The sequence below is a fragment of the Macrobrachium rosenbergii genome, chromosome 3 (assembly GCF_040412425.1).
Source record: "Macrobrachium rosenbergii isolate ZJJX-2024 chromosome 3, ASM4041242v1, whole genome shotgun sequence".
NCBI classification, from domain to species: Eukaryota; Metazoa; Arthropoda; class Malacostraca; order Decapoda; family Palaemonidae; genus Macrobrachium; species Macrobrachium rosenbergii.
This window is the reverse complement of record NC_089743.1, coordinates 91,653,399-91,678,902: the sequence shown is the minus strand read 5'-3', so window position 1 is coordinate 91,678,902 and position 25,504 is coordinate 91,653,399. Positions and strand designations below refer to the sequence as shown.

At 36.7% G+C, this 25,504-nt stretch overlaps 3 protein-coding genes across 4 annotated transcripts in view; 2 read left to right on the top strand and 1 right to left on the bottom strand.

Annotated features, from left to right (window-relative positions):
* The window catches only part of LOC136827936 (ionotropic receptor 21a-like), a 31,226-nt gene extending 13,171 nt beyond the window's left edge, over positions 1 to 18,055 (bottom strand). Inside the window, exons 1-2 of one of the 2 annotated variants that reach the window (XM_067085448.1) lie at positions 17,907 to 18,055; positions 5,271 to 5,443 (exon numbers count right to left, since the gene is read on the bottom strand). In XM_067085448.1, coding sequence (XP_066941549.1) covers positions 5,271 to 5,282 — 12 coding nt within the window. In that variant the 5' untranslated portion in view covers positions 5,283 to 5,443; positions 17,907 to 18,055. Of the gene's footprint in view, positions 1 to 5,270; positions 5,444 to 5,657; positions 6,114 to 17,906 lie in introns of those variants that run through there. The other variant, XM_067085437.1, reaches the window with a different exon arrangement.
* LOC136827941 (uncharacterized) lies at positions 10,792 to 16,285 on the top strand. Its single transcript, XM_067085479.1, has 3 exons — positions 10,792 to 11,236; positions 11,348 to 11,435; positions 14,988 to 16,285. The coding sequence occupies exons 1-3, from the start codon at positions 11,070 to 11,072 to the stop codon at positions 16,110 to 16,112; spliced, it is 1,380 nt and encodes a 459-aa protein (XP_066941580.1). The 5' UTR covers positions 10,792 to 11,069; the 3' UTR covers positions 16,113 to 16,285.
* On the top strand, positions 11,911 to 16,285 carry LOC136827954 (uncharacterized). Its single transcript, XM_067085519.1, has one exon. The coding sequence runs from the start codon at positions 12,041 to 12,043 to the stop codon at positions 13,004 to 13,006; it is 966 nt and encodes a 321-aa protein (XP_066941620.1). The 5' UTR covers positions 11,911 to 12,040; the 3' UTR covers positions 13,007 to 16,285.
* Positions 18,056 to 25,504: the final 7,449 nt, after the last annotated feature.

Genomic DNA, 25,504 nt, shown 5'->3' with positions numbered 1-25,504 from the left:
CCTCCACCACCGACTTGGCTTCCATCTGATGCAACAGAAAATAGCTGAGAAAAACTGCGACAGTTTTACTGGACATGTGAACATCAGCCTTTGCCCATGAAGGATGGTCCACCACTTAAATTGATGATCAATCCCAATGCTGAACCAGTAGCTTATCATACACCAGCCCCAGTACCCCTTCACTGGTATCAGGACAAAGTAAAGGCTGACCTTGACTGTGATGTTGCGTTTGGAGTTATTGAACCATTCCACATTGGAGAACCAGTCACTTGGTGCCACCGCATGGTTGTTTGTGCAAAGAAAAATGGAGAACCAAGACTCACAGTGGACTTTCAGCCGTTGAATGCCTATGCAACAAGGGGAAACCCACCACACACCATCCCCATTTCATCAAGAGTACAGTTTTCAATGCATGGAATAGTTAACCTTACAGTTTCTTTCAAGCAGTTCAGCAGTTAAGACATTTGTGGTTGCCTTGTTTGTGCTTAGAGGACCTGCCATCTGCTCCACTTTTGACCACCCCATTCACCTTGGGGGATTTCCCTCCACCAAAAAACATCAGATATCGAAACAAGAGCAGGCCAGAATTATACCATCAGGGTTACCAGTGTGTCTGGGGATGGTTACACCAGGAGACTGGTAAGACGATGAGAGATATGTAAGAGTGTCTCTTCCAAACACGTCTGACGGAGTCGACAGGACAAAACAGGAGCGTCTCGTTTTCTTTCTCTAACAAAAATATTTCCGTAAATTGTTGTTGATGATGCACTGCAAGCATTCTGGTCCGTTCCAACCTTCTGTAAAACTGTGTGTAGTTTCTTTCAAGACAGTTCATTTCACATTTATTATGGTTGTATCCATTAATGTGTCTTGAGACATTTGAATTTCAGATGTGCCATCACCGGTAATCATGTGATATCGCCACCTGCAGACAAGTTTGTATCTGGAGACAGGATACTGATTGAGTTTATCTCAGCAGGATTTGAAATCAGTCGAATGACAGTGTACGCCGACCCAAGATGACAAACTTCACCTTGAGGCTATTCTCAGATTTCCGACCCTCCACCCAAAACATCACCGATATGGACGAGCTGACTGGTTTGGATTGGTAAATCAAGTCTTCTACATATTCAGCATGGCTGACAGAATTATACCATTTCGAGATCTACTGAAACCAGAACCAAATTTCAGTGGAATGAATGCCTTCAAGAACTCTTTCCAAGAGTGTCAAAAAAAACTGAAACTGCGTTTTCTTTCTCTACAGGAACGCGACTTCAACCATACAATAGACTGAGTTGGGTATTAACATTTTTGATCCAGAAAAACCAACATGCTTGGCTTTGTGAACAGACTTTATTATGCAAGACAGGCATTGGCCATTCTGGCTTTCTCCAGATACACTGCAATTGTGTGGTTTGTCTGCCGACAAACACAGACAGCTGCTTTCCTGCTGCAAAATTAGGATGCCCAATAACATCTTCAAGATTCTGTACATTTATCTCAGAGCAACAACCAATAAAAGTTCCCCAGGGATTATGGCAGCCCCAGTCCAGTGAAGGAACAGCTGCTCTGCTGCAAAATAGGATGCCCCAGTGTAATACAAATACCACATACCTGCAAGACGAGAAGGTGGAACGCTAAAACATGCTTTCCCTTGTTCCTTCTTATCGGGAAGCCAGTTCTCTACCTGGCATAGAGCTTTCTTCGATGAAGAAGAGAGAACCATCTTGGGAAGTTTCATCGAATCTACAGGCTGATTGCTCATCATGAAAGATGAAGCTGGAGAGGAAGGAGCGGTTGGTGTGAAAAAATCAGGGAACTGCTGCAGAAGGAACTTGAGGAATGCCGCATATGGCATAGAAGATTAGTCCTGATCCCCTTCCTCGTCCTCAGAAGAGATTGGAGACAAAACCGGGTCTAAATAAGAATCTGTCTGCACTGCAAGTTTCTGTAAAAGTTGAAGGATATTATCCAGTTGACGCTGCAAAGGCACAAGAGCTGGGTCCAACGCAGGAGAGGGGTTATCACAAGATACAGGGCGCTTGTAGTCTTGAGGGGGCTCAAGCGCTTGGCCACATCAGGGCGCCTAGCTGCTGCAGGCTGCTTGGCTACTTCAGGGCTCTCATCAATATGTTCCGCCAATACCGGACGCTCAGAAGGAACAGGGCTCTTATGCGAAAGCTGGAGCTGCTTCGTCGAAAGGTGTAGAGAGCTAGAAGCTAGATCCTCGCTCCTGACGCTGAGGAGAGAAGCGCTCCGGACTGTCCCACTTGCTACACAAGGGCTGAGGACTGAAGGAAGGCTCCCTCACCCTTTTGCAAGGAAGATGTGGGGAATGATCCTTACCCGAGGAACATCTCTTAAGCGGGCAAGATTCATCAGGGAAGTGATGAAGGCGGCTCTTGCGAGGCGAGGACTCCTCAGAACTTGATGAAAGCCGATGCACTTCCGAGACACCTTTCCAGCAGCTGTATCTAGTCAACCTGAGATGCAACAGGTTGGACTGAGGGGACGACTGTCCGTGGGCAGACCCCACTGACCTCCCTAGGGCTACTGGTATGCCTCCTCCCAGGTAGTGGGGAGTATGGCAGGGACCGACACCTAGGAGAATCAGCGGGACGAGCAGCCGCCTCCTCCACCGACACTTCACCTTTAGCACTTTTTTCAAACTTGTCCATCAGGACACGCACTGATGCCCCTAATCGCTGCTCAAATTTATTCTCAAGGCTAGCGAAGCAATCGGGTTCAGAAGTGATGGAGCCAAGAAAAGGAGTAGGTAGTTTAGGAGAATTAATTGATGTAGGTGGGGAAGGATTAACAGTTTGAGAATTAACAGAAATGTCAGCCTTATCAGATTTAGCAGTTAAAGCCTGACTAGCTAATTTCCCGCTGGCTTTAGCGGCTGCTTTCCTCTTACGATCTCTTTCTGCCTTAGCTAAATGTGAAGTTAAAGTTCTCCATTTCTGCCCTCCTGAACCCGTGCACTTATCATAAGTCAAATTAACAGAGTAAATTTGTCCTCTACAATTGGAACACAAAGTGTGAGAATCGTAAGTCAATTTCGTCATCCGGGTATTCCAGCCATTACTGCAATACCGGAAACTAGAACTACTAGTGTCAGACATTTCTAACTAGTTGAAAAGTCAAAATCGTGAAAAGACAATTTCAGAAAAGTCACCATCAAGAAAAAATGCCAAAAAGGCTATAAAAATACTTCACCAAGGAAGAAAATAACGAATCCAAAACTCTAACCTGTTATAACACCACCAGGTGTTAACTCTAAGAGCGGCACAAACAGTGTCGTGTTGGCGATGTTGTTCCTCTGTCATACCCCGAAAGTGGGCTGGGCATAGTCACCTACACAAAACAAAAGAATCGCTACCGTGGAATTCAGAATTCTAACTTCCGATCGAGTAAAAACTCTTAGCTAAGTAATTACTGGGTAAGTTACATTTATAAAAACGTCGGTATGACTACAGTAAACTCCCCGTATTCACAGTCTCACTATTCGCGGATTTCTCTGTGGAATGTATATACACATTATTCGCAGAAAATTCTCCCATTCGCAGTGTTTTTCACTGAGAAATATTCACTAATTACTATATTTTCATATCATTTTCATGACTAAATGCACTTTTTTGTGATAAGACTATTAAAATACTCAGGTATAAGCATTTTTAGAGTATTTTTTTGTTTTTAAACTATCAAAATAGGCAGTTCTAAGTGTTTTTAGAGGAGTTTTAAGTGTTCGCAGATTTTAGTTATTCGCAGGGGGGGTGGGTTCGGTATGCATCTGCTATGAATACGGGGGGGTTTACTGTAATTCTGGATAAGTGCAAGTGAATTATAGCTCTTTTGGACTGTTTTATGTGTACGTACACATATCTTGAAGCGTTATTGCTAAAATTGCATGTTTAGATTGGGTCATGGTTCTAGCATTACAGAAAACGGGTTATAATGGTATAGGGATAACTCGCTCAAGATGTCCTGATTGTCTCAAGATTCTTGAAAGTCCAAAAATTTTTTTGTTTTGCCATTTTTTGAAAACTTACTTTTTCAAAACTAAATGCTTGGGTTTCCAAGAAGACTGAAAAAAATTCAATGAAACTTATACAGTGTGTAGTATAACTATATAGCCTATCTTTACTTTGGTATTAGGAAAATCATTTTTGAGAGTAACTTCTTTTTTTTTGCATATTATTTTTGAAAAATGATGTCAGGACTTTTTCAATTACAAAAAAATGAACATCAGGGATCGAATTTCTAAATTTCCCCATGAGAAAATTTTCAGTAACAATTTGAAGCAAATCCCTTCAGTCATACAGTAGAAATAGTGGTGGAAAACGATGAGGTACACGATGGAAATAACTAAAATTTGGGGGTATCATAAGGACAAAAATAAATAAATAAATAAAAAATAAATAAATAAAGAAAATAAAACTGAAAAGATGACAGCGGGACACAGGAAACTGGAAGGACCGTGTCTTTTTTAGTTTTCTGTAAATGAAAACTATTGTGGCGGCTTTGTCTGTCCGTCCACACTTTTTCTGTCTGCCCTCAGATCTTAAAAACTACTGAGGCTAGAGGGCTGCAAATTGCTATGTAGATCATCCACCCTCCAATTATCAAACATACCAAATTGCAGCCCTCTAGCCTCAGTAGTTTTTAATAGCTTTCCGTAAAAGAAAACTATTGTGCTGGCTTTGTCTGTCCGTCCACACTTTATTCTGTCTGCACTTCTTTCTGCCCACCCTCAGATCTTAAAAACTACTGAGGCTAGAGGGCTGCAAATTGGCATGTTGATCATCCACCCTCCAATCATCAAATATACCAAATTGCAGCCCTCTAACCTCAGTAGTTTTTATTTTATTTAAGGTTAAAGTAAGCCATAAACATGCTTCTGGAAATGATATAGGATAGGACACCACCGGGCCATGGTTAAAGTTTCAAGGGCCGCAGCTCATACGGCATTATACCAAGAAAAATATATCTATTTTTGTTGACCTTGATTATACGCTGTACAGAAAACTCGATTGCGTTGAAGAAACTTCGGCACTTGTTTTGCTTTGTATCAACTGTAGTTACCATACAATGATTGTCACTTACTTAGAGTGAGCACAGCCAAAAAATTGTAGCGAGTAGCCTGGACGAAACCTATACATACTTAATTGCTAATACTAGCCTATATATCCTAGGTGTATGAATAATATCAATTCCAGCTTCGGCCTAAGTTAGTAAAACTAATATAAAAAAAATGTTTTAGTCTTAACTGTTAATGACATCTGAAGATGGCGATTCTTCTCCTTGAAGGTTAGGTAGGGTTGGCTATGGTGGAATGGAAACTGCAGCCTTGCCTACTGTCTTTCATCTTTATTGGGTTTACAGTTGCTTGTATTCTGTTGCATTTCTTGATAGATCAAGCATCTCAACTCTGACAGGTTTCCTGCAATGCAAAACGTTTATTCTGATTAGCATTCTTATGCCTGACGGGATATGGCGTGCTCTAACCTAACCTAACTGCTGTTTAACGTGGAACTTTTCTGAACACTATTATAACAAAATTCTCGGTTCTTTGCTATTACAGTATGGTAGTAATTAGGAAAACCCTGTTAAACATTATGAAAATGTGTGCAATATCAATTAAGACAAATGCATACCTTCCAAAGGAGAAGTGTTGCAAAAACAGTGCGGGTGCTAAGCAACCATTCCACTTCTAGGAACCCCGTAAGAGATAAGACATAAGCACCTTCAACTTCGAAGTTCGAGAGGGTAATCTTACCACTTGTTTTAATGAAAACTGGTTTGTTCCTTAAAGGGTACTGTGGATATTGTGCCTTAATATTAATGGAGGATTCCCCTCATTACAGCGTGAACTAAAAACCAAGGAAAGTGTGTCTTCATACAGGAAACTTAAGCTAGAAGTTGACAAAGAATTCATGTAAAAATATTGCGAGACTGATCATAAATTAGGCATAGAAATATGTCTTTCTATGGTATAGAGGGCATACCATAGACAGTTTAAGGATAAGGTCAAGACCATAGATATTGAGGGAGAGATTGGACAGCCTATAATAGCAATCCAGTTTCTGACGTGCAATGCCTGATGCCACTGCTGTGTTGGTTCTTACGTGAATGAAGCAACTCATGCAGTCTAATGTGAAATCCTGTACTCTTGAACACGTGTTTTCTCAGCTGTCCTTCAAGACTGTCAAATGATTTATTTACCATTTACTAAATACAATATGGACGCTACGCAGAAGTAAAAATATTTAATTTTGCTGGTATATTTTTTCTACAGTTCAGTCATCAAGTTCTGCAGATACGGCGACGTTACAACATTATGATCATGCTGCATTATTGACAGCCAATTTTCGCAGCAGCCTTTAAAGATTGGTAAATGATCCTTGCAGCATTTACCAAGGACAATGTGTACTTTATATAGAAATAAAAATAGTTATTCTGTCTGCTGTAGTTTTTATACTCTTGGGCAATAAAGTTGATCAATTTGCCGACGTTATTTCCTTTCTTACGACCATAAATTTAGTTGTACTCTCTAGAGGCAGAACTGATTATTATCGCTTTTTATTCATGGGTCAAACTGACAGGCTAAAATGATTGTCACCCCAAAGCTGTCATTCCATAGAAGATTCAATCATAGGCATAATAATATTATTATTAGCATAAGTTTAATAGCCTGATACCTAACAGCCAATATTCAATAGTTTGTGCCATCATTTTATTGGCTTTTAAAATTTACTCTACCTAGTACTGTTAATAAGGTTACAATTATTAATTTTAGTTTGCAGGGCTGTATAAATCTTGCTGTTGCCAGTACTCATGTATAAGCCGGGTTACTTCTTAGACTAAATCTGCAACTGGACTTTAAATATGTATTTAATGCTAAAATATGTACGATATAGTGAAATAAACATGAAATTTTTAATGTGAAATATATTCTTTCATTCCCTACATGACATCGCAGTGCATTTATCATTTATCGTCTTGTGGTTCTTACAATATCGTAGTTTAAATGTCATGGATGACAATGCCACCAAAAAGTTATAGGTAGGGCTATCAATATGAAAATAACAAGCAAAAGATTATGAATATTAAATGAGCGGGGATGCGCGCAGACAATAGCCTCATGTTTATTTCACTATACATGCTGTATTTTAGCATTAAGTTTACTGAAGTATACATAATTCATATATCAATATAATCCTTAAATCATTGGCTTGACGTTTAGTGATGAAATTGAGAAAAAATACTTTTCTGTGCGTAAAACTGAAGTGTGTAATGAAAGTTATGGCTTTTGAAAGACATATTTTATGAGCAGTCGCATCATAGCTGTCGACTTCGTGACTGCTGAAAGAGACTGACGAGTTTCCAGCTCTGTGACTGGCTGATCAATGGCCAATCAGGAGCGTCGTAAGAGACGGGAGTTTGATATCAGATGCACGGCTGGTGTGAATTAATTATAGGATGAGCTAAAATATGAAAGTTAAACTAATATTTCAAGGTTCTTTTATCTAAATGCCCTCTTATCTGCCGAATTACACTGTAATTAGAAATAACCATTACGCTGATATTCTCAAGAATATGTGGTATTAACTATGAAAAGTTCTTAGCTATGAAATATTTGCACAGGAATACGAATGTAAATATCACGTGTTTTTAGCCTCTCCTAAAAAGTTTACATACATTTACATATAAACAAAAACTTGAGGAGTTATGATTCGAAAGACCAGTAACTGTAACGAGGGCAGAGTCATGAATGTCAGTCTATTGTACACTGAGCAAGCATGGGAAGAGATGAATGTCTCTTACTGTTAAGTTAAAGTTAAGTATGCCTTAGTTTAACCACACCACTGAGCTGATTAACAGCTCTCCTAGGGCTGGATCTAACAGTTTCCTATTAAGTTAAAAAGGCCCGTGTGAAAACAGTTCTGGTGAATGTGGGAAGCTGATAAATAACAAGAGTGTGTATTTATGGCATATAGGCCTACGGGTGTTCTTGCCGTGTACCAGCTCTCCACATTCACCAGCGATCAGGAATACAGACGTTTGTTATTCGAAACATATTATGGCTTTGTCGTGTGAATAGTTCTTTTATGGGCCCTGTTTAACGTCATTGGAAGAGATCTTTATAAGAACAGAACAACATAGGTACTTCGATGGAAGACGCAAATCAAATGCAACGTTTGTGCACTGTATAGCATTATTTTCAAATAGACGGGGCAATATATGTGGTATCTGGATGCGACAAAGTTACCAGAAATGTAATTTTGAGCCAAAATTAATCCATTTCTCAAAGGAATTTATCCTTAATATTATTATTATCCTTAACATTACTATCATTATTATTATTATTATTTCAGAAGGTGAATCCTATTGGTATGGAAGAAGCCCGTTGACTTGAAATTCAAGCTTCCGATGAACACGGTATTCATGAGAAAGAATGCATTATTTTACACACACACACACACACACACACACACACATATATATATATATATATATATATATATATATATATATATATATATATATATATATATATATATATATATATATATATATATATATATATATATATATATTGTAAACCTGGATTTAAAAAAAGATTTTAATGCCTCTCAGGATGCTTTTAAAACAAAATATTGCTTTGTTGTTTTCCTTTTACCGCCAGAGATCTCTCGTCAGACAGATGATTTCCACGTACTGTAGATACTGTCAAGGAAAGTACAGAATTATAAAAACTCAGAGTGAACATTCAGTGATAATTTCGTCCTAGGACTGTGAAACAGATCGCGTAAGAGTTGCTAGACAGACCGTTTCACATGAAAGAGAATGCTTTTAATGAACGCATGGCAACTCTACTATCATACGATGCTTCATAGTTATCACAGTTGTTGCCAAGCACCACGACGGGATTGAGACCCACTCAACCACCTCACGGGGATATCACCATTAAACACAGGTGAGTTTGAGCGTGAAATCAAACTGTGTATCGTCAAATAACCACCAATGTGTAGAGACAAAAGGCGTCAGGAGAGGACGGAATCAGATGATGAGCTTCCTTGTATAAGAGAATCTTTCGGAGAACTTTGTGTAGTGAAGTTTCATCTCACGAATATTATCTCCTTCAGAAAAATGCCTGATAAGATCTGGGTGCCTTGTGTGTGTGTCTACATTGATTATTAACTTTGAAATCACCTGTTTTTGTAACAGCATACGCCAATGTAAAGGCAATCAATCAATGACCCATTTGTAGCGCCGGCTCGAAGAAAACATGGATAAGGAAAAAGTTGAAAAGTTATTTTTGTGCTGTGCAATTCTTCATTCTCACATCTGGGCACTGAATAGATTTGTCACATAATAACACTGCGTGCATTTAATTGTCCCTTTATTTTGGTTAAAGGCTTTTTACAACATGACTTACACTTTGGGATTATAAAATTGAAGATGAGCCCCCCTAGGTATTCTAAAAATAGAGTAAAAATACATAAGTAATCTGCATTTGCCTTCTTGAACTAACTGTTGAACACGTCTTTCTTAAACAGTTTTGCAGATGCGAAATTGGGAGAAATATATAATGTTTGTTGAACAGTTTAATGTATAATACCTCGAGAACTGGTGAACAGATTGGGACGGACCAGCTAACTCAGAAAAGGAAGAAACTCCCTCAGGTGATTAGTACTGACGATGATTTCCCGATAAGTCGCCATTGAAACTATTTCGCCTATTTCTCGCTCATCAACTGAAACCATACGCTTGTATCGTACAGTTTATTGAACAATTTTAATTACCTTATTGTTCAGAGCTTTTTGAACAATTTTAATTACCTTATTGTTCAGAGCTTTTTGCGTAGGTGAGACCTAAACCGAGTGCTCTTATCTTAAGGGAATAATTTCCATTTATCCCCCTAAACCCGACCTAATGCCGAGTTTGGCCAGCAGATGCTGTACTGTAAATATATCATCATCAATGTTGTGATTCCTTTCCTTCTTTCTTTAAAAGAAACCTCTTATGGACAGTCAACAGACCATAAACCCACGAGGACTCCAAAGGGGTATCAGCCTACAGTTATAGGAAAAGGTGATGGATAGATAAAAACGAGGAAATAGGAAATAAAACCTATACACCTGAAATTCAGGAGACGCCAGCAGAGAGCAGGAATGAATTTGCTCGTCTCTTAAGTATCTGGAGACCAGAGGATTCTACAGCTGCACCAGAAGACAATTCCACGTTTCAGTTTTAGCCAAAATAAAACTCCTTGAATACTGTGCTTGTCATCTCCAGACCTGAACGAAGTGGAGGCTATGTTTAAAAAAAGACTAAATGTTTTAGTATAGCAATTAAGCATCTGAATGTTTTGATATCATAGCAATTCAACTCAAAAGCACTTCTGGTAGATGGCTTCTCCCTCCCTGTTCTGTCGGTGCTATTTGTGAAAGGTAACCGTTCCTTTCAGCTCCTTATGAGAAATTCCTTCACTCTTAGGGAGCCCTGTAACACCTGTCAAAATGCGCCGTCACACTTACCCTGAGGAAATCAGCAATCATCTTAGGATTAGGCGGTTCAGGGGCCGTTGCTTTCCTTCCATTATCAGGCTTTGGCGTTCTCTTCTTTAGTCTGTGTTTCCTGACTCTTATCAACTTCCTTTAGTCTGCATTTCCTGACTCTTATCAACTTCCTTCCAGAAAGGCAGGAAGATCTATTAACTCCTTTATGATTTAACCCCTTAACCCTTCTTTCTTCTTCGTCTTCTTCTTGTTCTTGTTCTTCTTCTTCTTCTTCTTCTTCTGGCCCCTGGTAGAAAAAGGCATCTGGTCTTTGGTCTTAAATCAGAACATTTTCCTAGACTACAATTTCAATTTGGCTTCAACTCCATATTTATACATGTAGCAGGTGTTAATTTTACTCTTTATTTATTTATTTTTTTTTTTTTTTTTTTTTGCAGATTCTTTGGTTCAGTGTACCTTCGGGCAACTGGAAGTTTGAAATTTCGTAATAGAGAGGACAAATACATTTGACTGCTGCATAGAAAACACGCATTTGATTCCAACATGGCCGACGCTGACTCAAAATGGCTGCGCAAAGCCACTGACTTGGAGCGCATGTTTGAAATGGGACACCAGCTTCAAGTGTATTTGACCCACTATACTCTCGACCTGGCTTCCGTCAAACCCATAGAAGAAGATTTCCTGAGGAGAGCTCTAACGCATTTGTATAGGTAAGCTTAACTTTCCCATATGAGTGAGTTTGTGTAGCTTTTAGCTCACAACAGTGACGTATAGACGGCTGAAAACCCACAGGAATTAGAAGTCTTTCTGAATTCCCGCAGGAAAGTCCCGGTTCTCAGGGTCTGCCTTCGCGAGCGAAACTCAGAATTATGGCTGCGGGAAATGGATGAATGTGTCATTGATCTCAAGGTATGGATTTTCCTCCCGATTTATATCATAGCTATAAAGAAAAGCTTCTTGATCCATGTCAGTTTTGTGTAACTTTCCTTTATGTTCTGAAATCATGGCAATTTTGCTCACAGTGGGACTGTATGAAAACAACGGCTACATTGCATGGAAGTCTCAACAGGATTATATTTTTCGGATGTCAACACAAATGGTAACCTTTCCATATACAAAAGTCTAAAACCTCTCACAAAAACCTGTGGCTGTCATTTGATGCCTTTGGCATTTGATTCTGCTTGCTGAGACTGCATTCAGTGTCTAATTCACTTGTTTAGGTATGTTATTACATTAGGATTCACTGTTTAGCTCCAGCAAATTCCTATAATCTTTATTTTCCAGGTAATAAAAGAAGGAAATTTAACAGAAGAGAGGAACAAAGTCACCGTCCACAAATATAATTCCAAAGATGGTCCTCTGTGGTGCGTTCGACTCTTGCCCATGAAAGCATCATCAGTGCCAGAACAACTGGACAAGAATTTCCCAAACAGTTATGCCCTTGTGTTTGGGCACACCACTCAATAGCCGACGGAACCACCACCATTAAGATCTGTAACTTACTCTGCAACATCATGAACGACCTCAAGGAAGGCCTGGCAATAGACGATGAGCAACAACTGGGTGAGCTGACCAGCGACAAGGAACTGCTTTCGCTCTATGAGCAGGAAAGGTCAACACTCAGAGAGAACGAACAATTGTTTCTAGAGATTAAGAGAGAATTTGATGAAGGGAACAAAGTACGGCCACTGATCCGCCACATTTGTAAGATTCCTAAAGGTTCACCTTCCTTAACAAGAGATGTATCAATCGTCATTGATGAAAAAACATCTAATCAGTTTCATAGAAGAGCTAAGTCTGAAGGAGTGAGTCTTCATTCTGCCCTTACCAGTCTGATAAATTACACTCTTGTTGGGCTCTTACAAGATCATGGCATTCTCCAAGATGAGTATAACATTAGGGCTGGGCATGTCATTGACATTAGAAGGTATTACACAGGTGATTCATCGAGAGTTCTCGGTGTCCATGGCCCCTTGTTTCGTTACAAGGCTCCATTTTGGGTTCCAAAAGATATGTTACCAGTGTTCTGGGAAACTGCGAAGGAGTTCCATCAGAAGCTACACTCAGACATCAACTCTCGGCGTGTTTTAACAACGACGGCATACAAACTCATGACTGAAGATACCAATCAGAATTTCAAAGAGCTCTTTAGGAAAGATGGGGAGCCAAATTACTACTATACCATAACCAATATGGGAAACCTGAATGGAACATTATCTGAGGGAGGACAGTGCATCTCTGTAAAGAAACTCACTAGGTTCTGTTCTCTACGTAGTGGGAGTTCTTTTATGATAATATTTTTCCACACTTTTAGGGATCAATTGAATATCAACATAGCCTATTCAACACGATTCTTAACCCATGAATTCATTAATAGACTTCTGGAACTCTTCTCCGGGAATATGCGGTCCGTCTCTGATCAGGGTTCGCCAGATTCTTGTGTAACTGTGAGACTCAAGTCTAGAGAAGTACCAGTTTAGTGCAGATTAGTTTTAAAACCTCTTTTGTTTGCTTGATTTTGATTTAGCTCATAATTTCGGTGTTGATCCACTTGAGCCTCGAAGACAAAATAAGTTCACTGTAACACACCATTACATGTCATGTAGCAGTGAATCTGGCTCCTTAAAGTTGAATTTATTTTGAAGCTTAACTTAGAATTTAATTCCAAATAAAACTTATCACTAAATGTCCTAAAGCTAACCTTGAGCATAGATACTGTTGTGATGCTACTGTATTAGTTTTGTGGATGAGACAAATTCTTCAGTGAGTAAAGCTGCTCAGTAGTTTTGTGGCCATTTCAAGATTTATCGATAACAAATACTGGGTGATGGAGGCTTAGAGTGGGTGAAGAAGCCCAGTGGTTAGGGTCATGGCAGCAGTGTACCCTTAAATAGGTTAGGTGGGACAAACTACTTAAATGGCCAATGGGTTTCAGCAGATGCCTACTGACCCTTCACCACATGACCAAACTTAGAGGAAAGACACTTGAAACAGTTAAAGCTCAAATCATAATTTTATTGGTACTTTGCCACCTCTGTAACAGATCAATAGGGCCATGACTACTTGCAACATTACATCTGAAGTCAGGAAAATAAATGTTGGTAATAAAGTGGCTGAAAAGTTCAAGAATTTCATGGCACCATTTAGCTACAAACTGTTCAAGAAATCAGAAAGAAACTCAAAAGTAACATGAAAATAGCTCCCATGTTTGGAATGCGTTGATATATTGAGGTTTAGTGCCGTCTCTATGGAAAGTTGTTTGTATTACTTGACTGGACTCTGGCTATGCTATTTCATTTTTCATGTACTCATGACTGTAGGAACTTGTGCCACTTGATCTTACTACAGTGTATGTACTGCATATCTGGGCACCGTTTAGTAGGACTATAACTGAGCAAAGGAAAACCAAATCTGTACATGTTGTGTTTGCTCATTATGTTGTTAAGAAATTCTGAAAGAAATTGAAGGCAAGGGAAAATCAGTACCCACTGTTTCTGTGACATTAATGGAGTGGCATAAATCAAATTCATGTGCCACTCAGTCATTTCTAGAGTAACACAAGAAGTTACCATTTGGTAACTTATCTGGAAAAGAAAGTTCCTTGTTTCTGCAAGGAGAGTGACTAATCAGATGTTGCTGTGAAGAGTAACACTGCATCTAAGAGGATGAACTGGATCATTTTCATGGCCCTTGAGGGAAACTGGTCATTCATAATTTTGCTGATTCTCGGAACAACACTTTTTTGTGGTCATTCATGTAGGTGGCCAAATAGTTCAGACAAAAAAAAAGACACAAAGACTTCTGAACAAGAATACTTCATTTTATTAGCTTTAATTGTGTTTGGTTAATATTAAAATCTGGTGCCAAAGGAAGTGGAAAATAACAGATATGCATGGCACACGGATGTAGGGGAATATTAGCTATTTTCATTTCTGATCGCATTCATTATCATTTTGTCATGTTAATGCTCTTGCTAAATACACAGAGAATAGGTAAATTATATTTTTATGATAATGACTGTGGATTAGAAGGGTACAAGTAATTAAAAATGTTGTTATAACCACAACCATTCCAAAAATGTAGCATTCTAAATCTTTCAAAACCATGAGCTGATGGAGACACTACAGAGGTAGTCAGCAGTTGTAAGACTATGGCACCATAAGTCTAGGCCATTAGAAGGAGAGAAAGTTTAAGCTTGTTATAATGAGTGCTACCTTGAGCAAAAATAGAATAAAGACAAATTACTACATGTTAAATTCACAGCAGAGCTTGTGGCTATGAGAAAAATTTGAGTCGTACAAAGCCCATAGCAGACAAGAACAAACACTGACAAGTGACTGGAGAAAATTAGCTTTTATTATAACAGAAAACAGAATCTTTTAGCCAACAGCCAAATATAAATATAAAACGAGGAACGTTGTCTCGCATAGAAAAAGGAATTAACTGAATTACCTTCCACAGGTCATTAAAGATGGGAACCTCGAGGAAGAGAGTGACAAAGTGACTCTCCACAAGTACAACTCTGAAAATGGGCCTCTGTGGTGTGTCAGACTCTTGCAGATGAAGAGGACTTCTGTCGATTTCCCATACCACTATTCACTGATCTTTGGGATTCACCATTCACTGTCAGATGGAACAACAAATGTCAAGGTTTGTGATTTACTCTGCAGGATCCTGAACAGCCTCATGGGTGGTCTGCCCATCGATGATGCAGAGCAGCTAGGAGAACTTATAGGGGATGAAGAAGTACTTCCACTCTATGAGCAGGAAATGGCAAAATTAAAAGAGAATCCACAGCTGGGTAGAGAGATACAGAAAGAGTTAGAGGAGGGATCAAAAGTTCGCCCTCTGATACGCCACATCTGTGAGATTCCATCAGATGCGCCAGTCACGTCCAGGAAAATCTCGATTGTCGTCGACCCAAACATGACGTCCAAATTCCACAGCAAGGCCAAGTCAGAGGGTGTCAGCCTCCACGCGGCTCTCACCTCTCTCGTCAATCTCAGTCTTGTGAAGCTCTTGCAAGAACACGGCATCATGCAAGATGAATACAATATCAGAGCTGGGCATGACATTGACATCAGAAGGTACTACTCAGGTGATGCATCCAGAGTCATTGGTGTCCAAGGTCCAATGTTTGGATACAGGAGCCCATTTTTGGTCCCAAAGGATTCGTTTCCAGTGTTCTGGAATATTGCTAAGGAATTCCATGACAAGCTACATAAAGACATTAATTCTAGAAAGGTTTTAACAACGTCAGCATACAAAATTATGACGGAGGACACTAACCAGAACTTCGAGGAGATGTTTAGGGCTGACGGGGAACCAAATTACTACTACACAATATCCAATATGGGGAACATTGCTGCGATGCTGTCAGAAGGGGGTCAGTACATCTCAGTACAGAAGCTTACCAGATTCTGTTCTTTAAGGAGCAGAGGGTCATTTATGGTCATATTTATTCATACATTCAGGAATAAGCTGAATCTAACTTTCGCTTATTCAACGCGATTCCTTAACCGTGACTTTGTTCACAGGCTTCAAGAGCTCTTTCAGTCTTACATGGCGTCAGTTTGTGAAATTTAATTGTTGTTATTCACTTTTGTTCCACTGGACTTATTTGCAAAGTTTCTTTCTTGAGGTTTTATTTGATTTATTTAGAGATCAATTGATATGTATCTCAAACGTCATAAACTTTACACCTATTAGCTCTCTTTTTGTCAAAGTTCAGTAATAAGTAAATAAAGTTTTCACTTACATCTCGTTATTTCTATTTCCAATCCTATAATTTTCTGGTGCTCAGTTAATGTTGCTTTTAAAGTGTTGAACATCTGTTTTAAGATAAAACTGAACTGTTACTAGTTCCTCCTACTTATGAGTCTTCACAATACACTAATACACTATATATATATATATATATATATATATATATATATATATGTCTTTAATATCAATTAAACTCTACCTCGGAAACAATATATTTTCATACATGTTACCGTAACAAGTTCGTCGTCTCATGGGCTCGAACCATGGAAGACAAAAACTACAGGACTACAGTGATGCACATTAAACCACACGGCCACCAAGGGAGGTATAAGTTGATACCAACTCCCACCTACAAATCACCGTCGAACTCAGGTATTTGTAATTAGAATCGATATCAACCCACCTCTGCCATGTTAACTATGTAGTGCACTTGTATATGAATCACGGTGATGTGATAAAATTCATTCATATATATATATATATATATATATATATATATATATATATATATATATATATATATATATATATATTATAAATTTCTGAGCTCAACGAAGATATGTCAAGGTCATCTTTAAGGTCATCCAATGGAGGCAGACCTTGAGATTCTAACGAAATTGATAACAGCAGGCTCAGACATGAAAACAATAGCTGTCAAATGAAAAATTAATCTAGTATAAAAGGTTTTACTGCTAGTTGGTGACAAGGGACAACTGAATCATAGCGGATGTACCAAGACTGATCCGATACAGTTATCACCAAAAACAACTTCCGCTGATTAATGACGTCAGCAGATCCGTGGTGGCTTACCGATTCGTCAACAATGTTCAACTGACTACATGCTAATATTTGTAGTTTTCGACGAAATCCATTCAAGGCCTTTTTTTTTATAAAGTTTTCTAAGATAAGATGCAGCCTATGTTTACAATATAGATTTGTTAGTATTTTTGCGGGCATAATTACACACAAGAATATGAATATTGTACAGAAACACTGATATACCTTACATTTTTTGTAGGACATATATATGTGTATATATATATATATATATATATATATATATATATATATATATATATATATATATATACCACCGTGCTGGCTCAGTGGTATGTTTCTTGGCTACCAATCGAGAGGGCCGGGGTTCAAATCCCGCCGCTCACTGATGGCTCATATTGAGCCACTGCACAAATCCGGTAGCCCATCAACCTAATGGTCCAAAAAAACCCGGGAGGTACAGTAGGAGAATAGGTACCAGCCTCTGGGCTGGGGAGTTAAACAGTGGGCCTAGCGACAGACTGGCCACGTGTCATAGGCACTGGGACCTGTCCCCCACTGGCTGTCGCCCTAAGAAACAGGAGATCAGCGCCTGCCCTATGAGCCTACAGAGGCCCAGGAGGACTTTAACTAACTATATATATATATCCTCTGCAGATCTTGGATCCGGAGAAAATAAAAGGCAATGCTCCCTACTACATTCATACTCTACAGGACAAATCACGGATGAAATCTTTAGGTCAGACAGCCTCTACCTCATTAGCCTTTTCACACACCTGCTCAAGAGAACCACCAATAGCACGCATCTGATTCCTATAAACACACTGTGTCACTCACCTCTATATTGGGCACAGTGTCTCCCTTCTTTCTTATGCCTCTTTCTCCTCCTTTCCAGCGCTTCTGTCAGCTCACCTACTAGAGATCAATGGTGGTTACTCTATTTCTCTCGTACGGCGCTGAGGTTGCTCGACACTCCTCCCACCAACCTGCTGGTGTAAATCAAATGCCGTAAGCATGGGCTCTGCAGCCCCATTCTCAAATGTGCGTCTTGGTGGGTGCTGGAACGTGGGTTATAGGGAAATTGTTGAGTTGACAAAAGAGTACTGTGAGTTTTACCAAAGTAAAAGGAAAACAAACAGAGATGAATAATTCAGTATGTACTGTGTGTGTGTGATGCACACACACACACACACACATATATATATATATATATATATATATATATATATATATATATATATATATATATATATATATATATATATATATATATATATATATATATATATATATATATATATATTTATATATATATACATATATATGCACACACATATATATATATATATGTATATCAAATATAAGGGGCCCATGGAAATGCCAAAATGTGGAAAATAAAGGCTATATTTCAGAGACCAAACTGTCTCTCTCCTCAGTCAAATAATGAATGAGACACATATATATATATATATATATATATATATATATATATATATATATATATATATATATATATTTATATATACATATATATAAATATTTATACAGTATTTGGCCTCAAGGAAAGTGAGACAACAGAGTGCGAGATCTTTCGCCTTTTACACCAAGACTTTCAAACAATTTACTTTCAGTGGAACAGGAGATACAAACAGAATACTTGCTTTTACAACTAACCACTAATATTTTGGGTATATAACAATTCTGGTGCGTACACATGTCAATGCAATGTAATTATCTCATTTTTCTTAGGCTAGGCAATTAAGGAATTCATTGTCGCCATAAACCAACATGAATAAATATTCAGCTAGAACTGGCAAAAGAAAAATTCATTTTAATCTAAGTAGGAAAAATAATAATAATACTAATAATAATAATTCATTGTAATAATAATAAAATAACAATGAAATAATAATAATAATAATAATAGTACATTAATAAGATGTAAAAATAATGTCAGCTAAAACTGGCAAAAGAAAAATCCCATTTTGTCCACCCAGGCAGCAAACATAACAACAACACATTAATAAGATGTAAAAATAACGTGACCAAATATATCTCTAAACCCGCACTGACACAACTAAACAAAGGAAAAGTAATGTTAGTTTCAGCCCAGGCCTATACTCTTGACCCCATTCTGCGTGAGGCGTTCGAAGGACACTGATGAGAAAAATCAGGAAACGTCAGTAATCTATTTGCTTTACCCAAATCCCCGAGTACTAACTCGGTGTGCCTCGCCTGAAAGAGGTAATGGAATTGTAATGACCTTTGCATGCATTAAGATGGCGATTGGACCCTAAAGTTGGTTTGGTTTGTAAAAGCGGGTTTTTTTGCAGTTTTGCTTTAAGGTGCCTCAGTGTAAATATGGGAAAGATCTGGTACTTAGCTGCTTCACTTTCCTGGTGGTCAGACATTCTGTTTATACTTTATAACACGTTGTTATTCTCGTGATGTTAGTCACACTTACGAATATATATATATATATATATATATATATATATATATATATATATATATATATATATATATATATATATATATATATATATATATAGGCGCTGAAGACCCACCACAAATACCTAACTACCGAGTGCACGACTCACTACTTAATCACGTTTACATTTAAACAAAACAGAGCATTGGAAAAGTGATCGCGTTCTTCTACGCTGTTCATTCAATAATTTTCTCGGGAGGAAATGTGTGTTTAGCTGTAGTACATAATATTACCCTTTTCTTCCCTTCTGCCTTATTCTTTACTTCTTTGACTTATTTTAGTTTACGTTCTTTTTCGCTTTTGGTGTTTCCTTCGTTGGCCTATTCTTTATGTCTTCACTTATCTTAGTCCTTATTCCAATTTTGTTTACCCTACTTTATATATATATATATATATATATATATATATATATATATATATATATATACATACATATATGAATATATATACATATATATTTACATATGTATGTATGTATATTGTCACTATGTTGTCATTAGTTTCATTTAGATAAATACTTTAATTTTTTATATTTTAATCTTTTGTTTAAATATTGTATTCAGGTATCCAGAATTAGCTTATTTTTAAATATATAATATATAAAATATGCATATATATATACATATATATATTTATATATGTATATATGTCACTATGTTGTCATTAGTTTCATTTAGATAAATACTTTAATTTTTTTATATTTTAAACTTTTGTTTAAATATTGTATTCAGGTATTCAGAATGAGCTTATATATATATAATATAAAATATATAAAAATATATATACATGTATACACATACATATAAATACACACACACACACACACACACACACTACCATTCCACGACAGCCAATACCCAGGCTATTTGACCCTGAAACGGCAGAAGCAGCGTGCAACGGAGGGTCAGCAAGACACTGACCTGAATTCCTACAGGCAGCCTCCGGAAAGGCCATTCGGTGATGAAGAGAGAGAGAGAGAGAGAGAGTCTTGGCAACAGAAGACATCGTCCACCGCCCTGTGGCAATGGAGACGTTAAGGCTTCTGACAAAAATTTAAGGTAGAGAGGCAAACGAACTTCTTCTTCTTCTTCTTTTTTTTCAGGGACTGAGCTTAACCTTCAGACGGGCGTGACACACTTTGAACTTGAAGGTCGGGCGTCTCTCTCTCTCTCTCTCTCTCTCTCTCTCTCTCTCTCTCTCTCAAGTCATAACTTGAAAAGTAGATCGTCATGTCGATGGGTTCATTTTTCGCGGTAATTTTGTAAAAAGTAGTGCAAGGTAATGTGATTTTATTAAATCCCAATTGAAAACAAAGGAATGAATAATTTTTTTAGATACCAATTGAAAACAGAGGAATGAATAATTTTTTAGATACCAATTGAAAACAAAGGAATGAATAATTTTTTTAGATACCAACTGAAAACAAAGGAATGAATCATTTTTTTAGATACCAACTGAAAACAGAGGAATGAATAATTTTTTTAGATACCAATTGAAAACAAAGGATTGAACAATTCTTTTTTTATAATTTTATAAAATTCAAGTTGAAAACGAAGGAATAATTTTATAAAATACCAATTGAAAACAAAGGCATGAATAAATTGTAGGTACCAACTGAAAATTAGGAATGAATAATTTTTAGATACCAATTAAAAACAAAGGAATGAATAATTTTTAGATACCAATTAAAAACAAAGGAATGAATAATTTTTTTAATACCAATTAAAAACAAATGAATGAATAGTTTTTTTTAGATACCAATTGAAAACAAAGGAATTAATAATTTTCCTGGATACCAATTGAAAACAAAGGAATGAATAATTTTTTAGATACCAATTGAAAACAAAGGAATGAATAATTTTTAGATACCAATTAAAAATTAGGAATGAATAATTTTTTGAATACCAATTGACAACAAACGAATGAATAATTTTTTAAGATACCAATTAAAAACAAAAGAATGAATAATTTTTTAGATACCAAATGGAAATAAAGAATGAATAATTTTTAGATACCAATTGAAAACAAAGAAATGAATAATTTTTTTTAAAAGAAAACAAATAATTTTTAGAACAAATGGAAATAAAGGAATAACAATTTTTAGATACCAATTGAAAACAAAGAAATGAATAATTTTTCTGATACCAGTTAAAAACAAAAGAATGAATAATTTTTTAGATACCAAATGGAAATAAAGGAATGAATAATTTTTAGATACCAATTGAAAACAAAGAAATGAATAATTTTTAAGATACCAATTAAAAGCAAAAGAATGAATAATTTTTTAGATACCAAATGGAAATAAAGGAATGAATAATTTTTAGATACCAATTGAAAACAAAGAAATGAATAATTTTTAAGATACCAATTAAAAGCAAAGGAATAAATAATTTTTTAGATAACAAATGGAAACTAAAGGAATGAATAATTTTTAGATACCAATTGAAAACAAAGAAATGAATAATTTTTAGATACCAACTGAAAACAAAGGAATGAATAATTTTTAGATACCAATTGAAAACGAAGGAATTAAAAATTTTTAGATACCAATTGAAAATTAGGAATAAATAATTTTTTGAATACCAATTGAAAACAAAGGAATGAATAAAATGAACAAAGTAATTGGACAGAGAAATTAACATAATATTTCAATGATAATTAAAGTTATGTTGAAATTTGAGTATATTTAACATTTCGCATCATAATTGTAATCATAATATTTCGCATCAGAATTGCAAACATAATTTTTGCACCGTAATTGTAATCATAATATTTTACATCAGAATTGTAAACATAATTTTTGCATCAGAACTGTCATCATAATATTTTGAATCAGAATTGTAAACAATTCCATAATTAATCAACTTGATGGATGATAAAAATAGAATAAAAAGGACCTTATCTTTTTCGTCAAACTCTATCAAATATAGTCCCAAATTATCATGAAAACACTTCAAGCTAAGAAAGCACTAGTAAATAAAAGATAAAAACACACCGATAACTAATAAATACGTATACATTACAGTTGTTAATTTTGATAAGCAGAGTGCAATGCAAAATAAACAGAAAATAACGGGAAACGAAGGAGGAACCAGCAATCAACAAAAAAAAAAAATTCAGAAATAAGCTGATAGCAATTAACTCTACACCATGTTGGCAACTACAGCGCAGGATAACTTCAAACTTGAACATTTGGGAAAAGAGGCGGGCATTACTAAATGACAAGAGAGAGAGAGAGAGAAGAAGGGAAAACAGAAGGAGAATACAATTACCGAGAACATTTTATTCACGCTTCTGCCTTGTGACACACAGTGGGACCAGTGCCTGGGACCAGTGCCAAGTACAGCAGAGTGCCAAAAGATTAAGCTGGCATTCGGGTACGGCCATTCCTGCGGCCCCAGAATAATCCTCTTTCTTTGACACAAGGTAATATGCACTTGTAGTAAACAAATACCACGTGAATCGTGCGTGCGAGCAAATATGCGAATGCATTCAAGAACGAGACCGAAATCTTCTCAGAAATTAATTTTTCAAAGGCTACGGGAGAGATAATGTAAGTACTTGCGTGCGCGTGCATACGAGAACGTTATTTGAAAGATTGGAAAAGTGAAACAATGGTATTATATGATGTAATATTAAGTCATTGTTCGCCCAGATATTGTCTTCGTGACTGGAATATCAATCGAATGATACAATGGGTCATATTGCGCGATTTTCATCTAGAAATAATGTCATCATAAACGTGATCAATGGCGCTTCGCTTCGCCGCGACTTTTGACCTGAGATTCGAGATCAGTTCAGCAGAAGAAGATTGGAGCCGATTCCTTATGATCCATTGTGTCTCTGTTGAATTAAACAGGTCAGTTATGCACCTGGTGGCCAGTCCACTGCGTTGGTTCAAGGCGAAGAGAAAGAAGAACATATATGTATGTATGTATGTGTATATATATATATATATATATATATATATATATATATATATATATATATATATATATATGAAAGGTTCTTCATGACAACGTGATTGTGATTGTCTTAAAGCACTGTCTTTCTTAATGACAATTCGAATACTGACCTTGAGGGAGAGTAATTTCATTTCACAATTAAACACAAACATATACGCACCCATATATATACGATATATATGTGTGTGTGTGTGTGTGTTTGTGTGTTTATAAATACATATATATATATATATATATATATATATATATATATATATATATATATATATATATATATATATATATATATATATATATATATATATAAATTTCTGACTCACATCAGGATCGAACCCAGGTCTTTCAATTGAAAGGGTTCGATCCTGATGCGAGTCAGAAATTTATTTCTGTTCCACACGTGGTTGTGTGTTGATTATTTCTGTACTATGATTTTTCTGAACTATGACCTTCATTACTTATTGGAGCAGCATATTTATTATTTAACCTTTGACCTTTATGTGGGGATTTCACATTCATTATTGTCCATCAACTGTACTGCAAAAAAAATTGACATATTCTGCAACTTCTGAATGAAAAGGGAAACTGATTTTTTTCCAAGGGTTAGTAAAGCTTGAATGAGATAACTCATTGAATATTTGTAAAACTAAATGAACACTGTTTACTCAAAGGTGGAGGAGGAGGAGGAGGAGAACGCTTTTCATGAGTTTATATGAATGTTTCAAGAGTAAACCATGAAGTTTTTGCAAAGAGCTGAATGGTTCATAATGAATTTCATTTTTAGAATATGATTTCCATCAAAGGAGAACCGTGGGAACGTCATTGTTTTAATTATATCTTTCTGGCCAAGCCAATTATTCCTGGTACATCTCAACAAATGTACTGAATTTCCGCCTTTAAAATCAAAATATGGTTTCAAGTGAGTTTCATCCACCGTCAGTATCACTGTTTTGTCATTGGGTAGTAATGATTTACATTTATTCTTTAATGTACATCAGAAAATTTGAGTAATTTTATTCTGATGCTGGGGTAAACTGTTGGGAGACACTCTCTCTTGATGGTAGAGTAACTGCAATATTAGGAATTTCTTATCTCTCAAGAGTCTGTAACTTTGAGGGGAACAATTACAAAACAAAGAAGAGAATATTACCAGCTCTGATGAATAATGAACTTTATTCAGTCATTGACTGTAGTTGTTCAAATATGAATTTCAGCACAGGCAAGTGTTTGACTGATCATCTAAAATTATTGCCATAAATGAAATCACTAATTTTATAACAGCAATGCTATTGCAGGTTTTAGAAATACACTCAGCAATGTCAGCTCTCTGCAAGTTATTCAAATCTGCTCAGTGATATTCGTATCATGAACCTCTGTAGGAATCTTTAAATAAACTAAGTGACGTATTCAGCAACATGAACAAACACATGTACTGTGCAGTTAGTCTTAACTGTAGGTAGGGTATTGCGGTGTACAGTATGCTATTTGACTTAGGCTACACTGGGAGTTCTGTGACATAGGCTACACTGGGCGTTGTTTGCCGTAGACTACACTGGGAGTTTCTGTTAAGTCTAGTTCATATGAATTCCTACTAAAACTCAGTCTAGGCTAAACCAATCTTTCTTTATATTGCGCTTTACCCTGTTGCTCACAAGACCTACCTTAATCCCTTTTTCAGACTACAGCTTTCTTAGGCTATACCTGGGTGTAGGCTATACTTTGCACAGGCCTAACTTATGTTACCTTATCGGACAAACCTAACTGTATGTTTGTTTGTACTTCCGACGTGGCGTGGAGCTGGTTCCAGTGTGATGAATGCAGACAAAAGTCAAATATTGCAGTGAACTTATTGTTGAGTTTATCTACTTGCCATAGTAAGTTCGTCCAATAAGAGACACAAGATATCTCTAGGCAAGCTGCTTCATTATGCCATGTTCACTTTGTTTCACTGTGTTTGGTTTTCTGTACAGCCCTCCTCCACG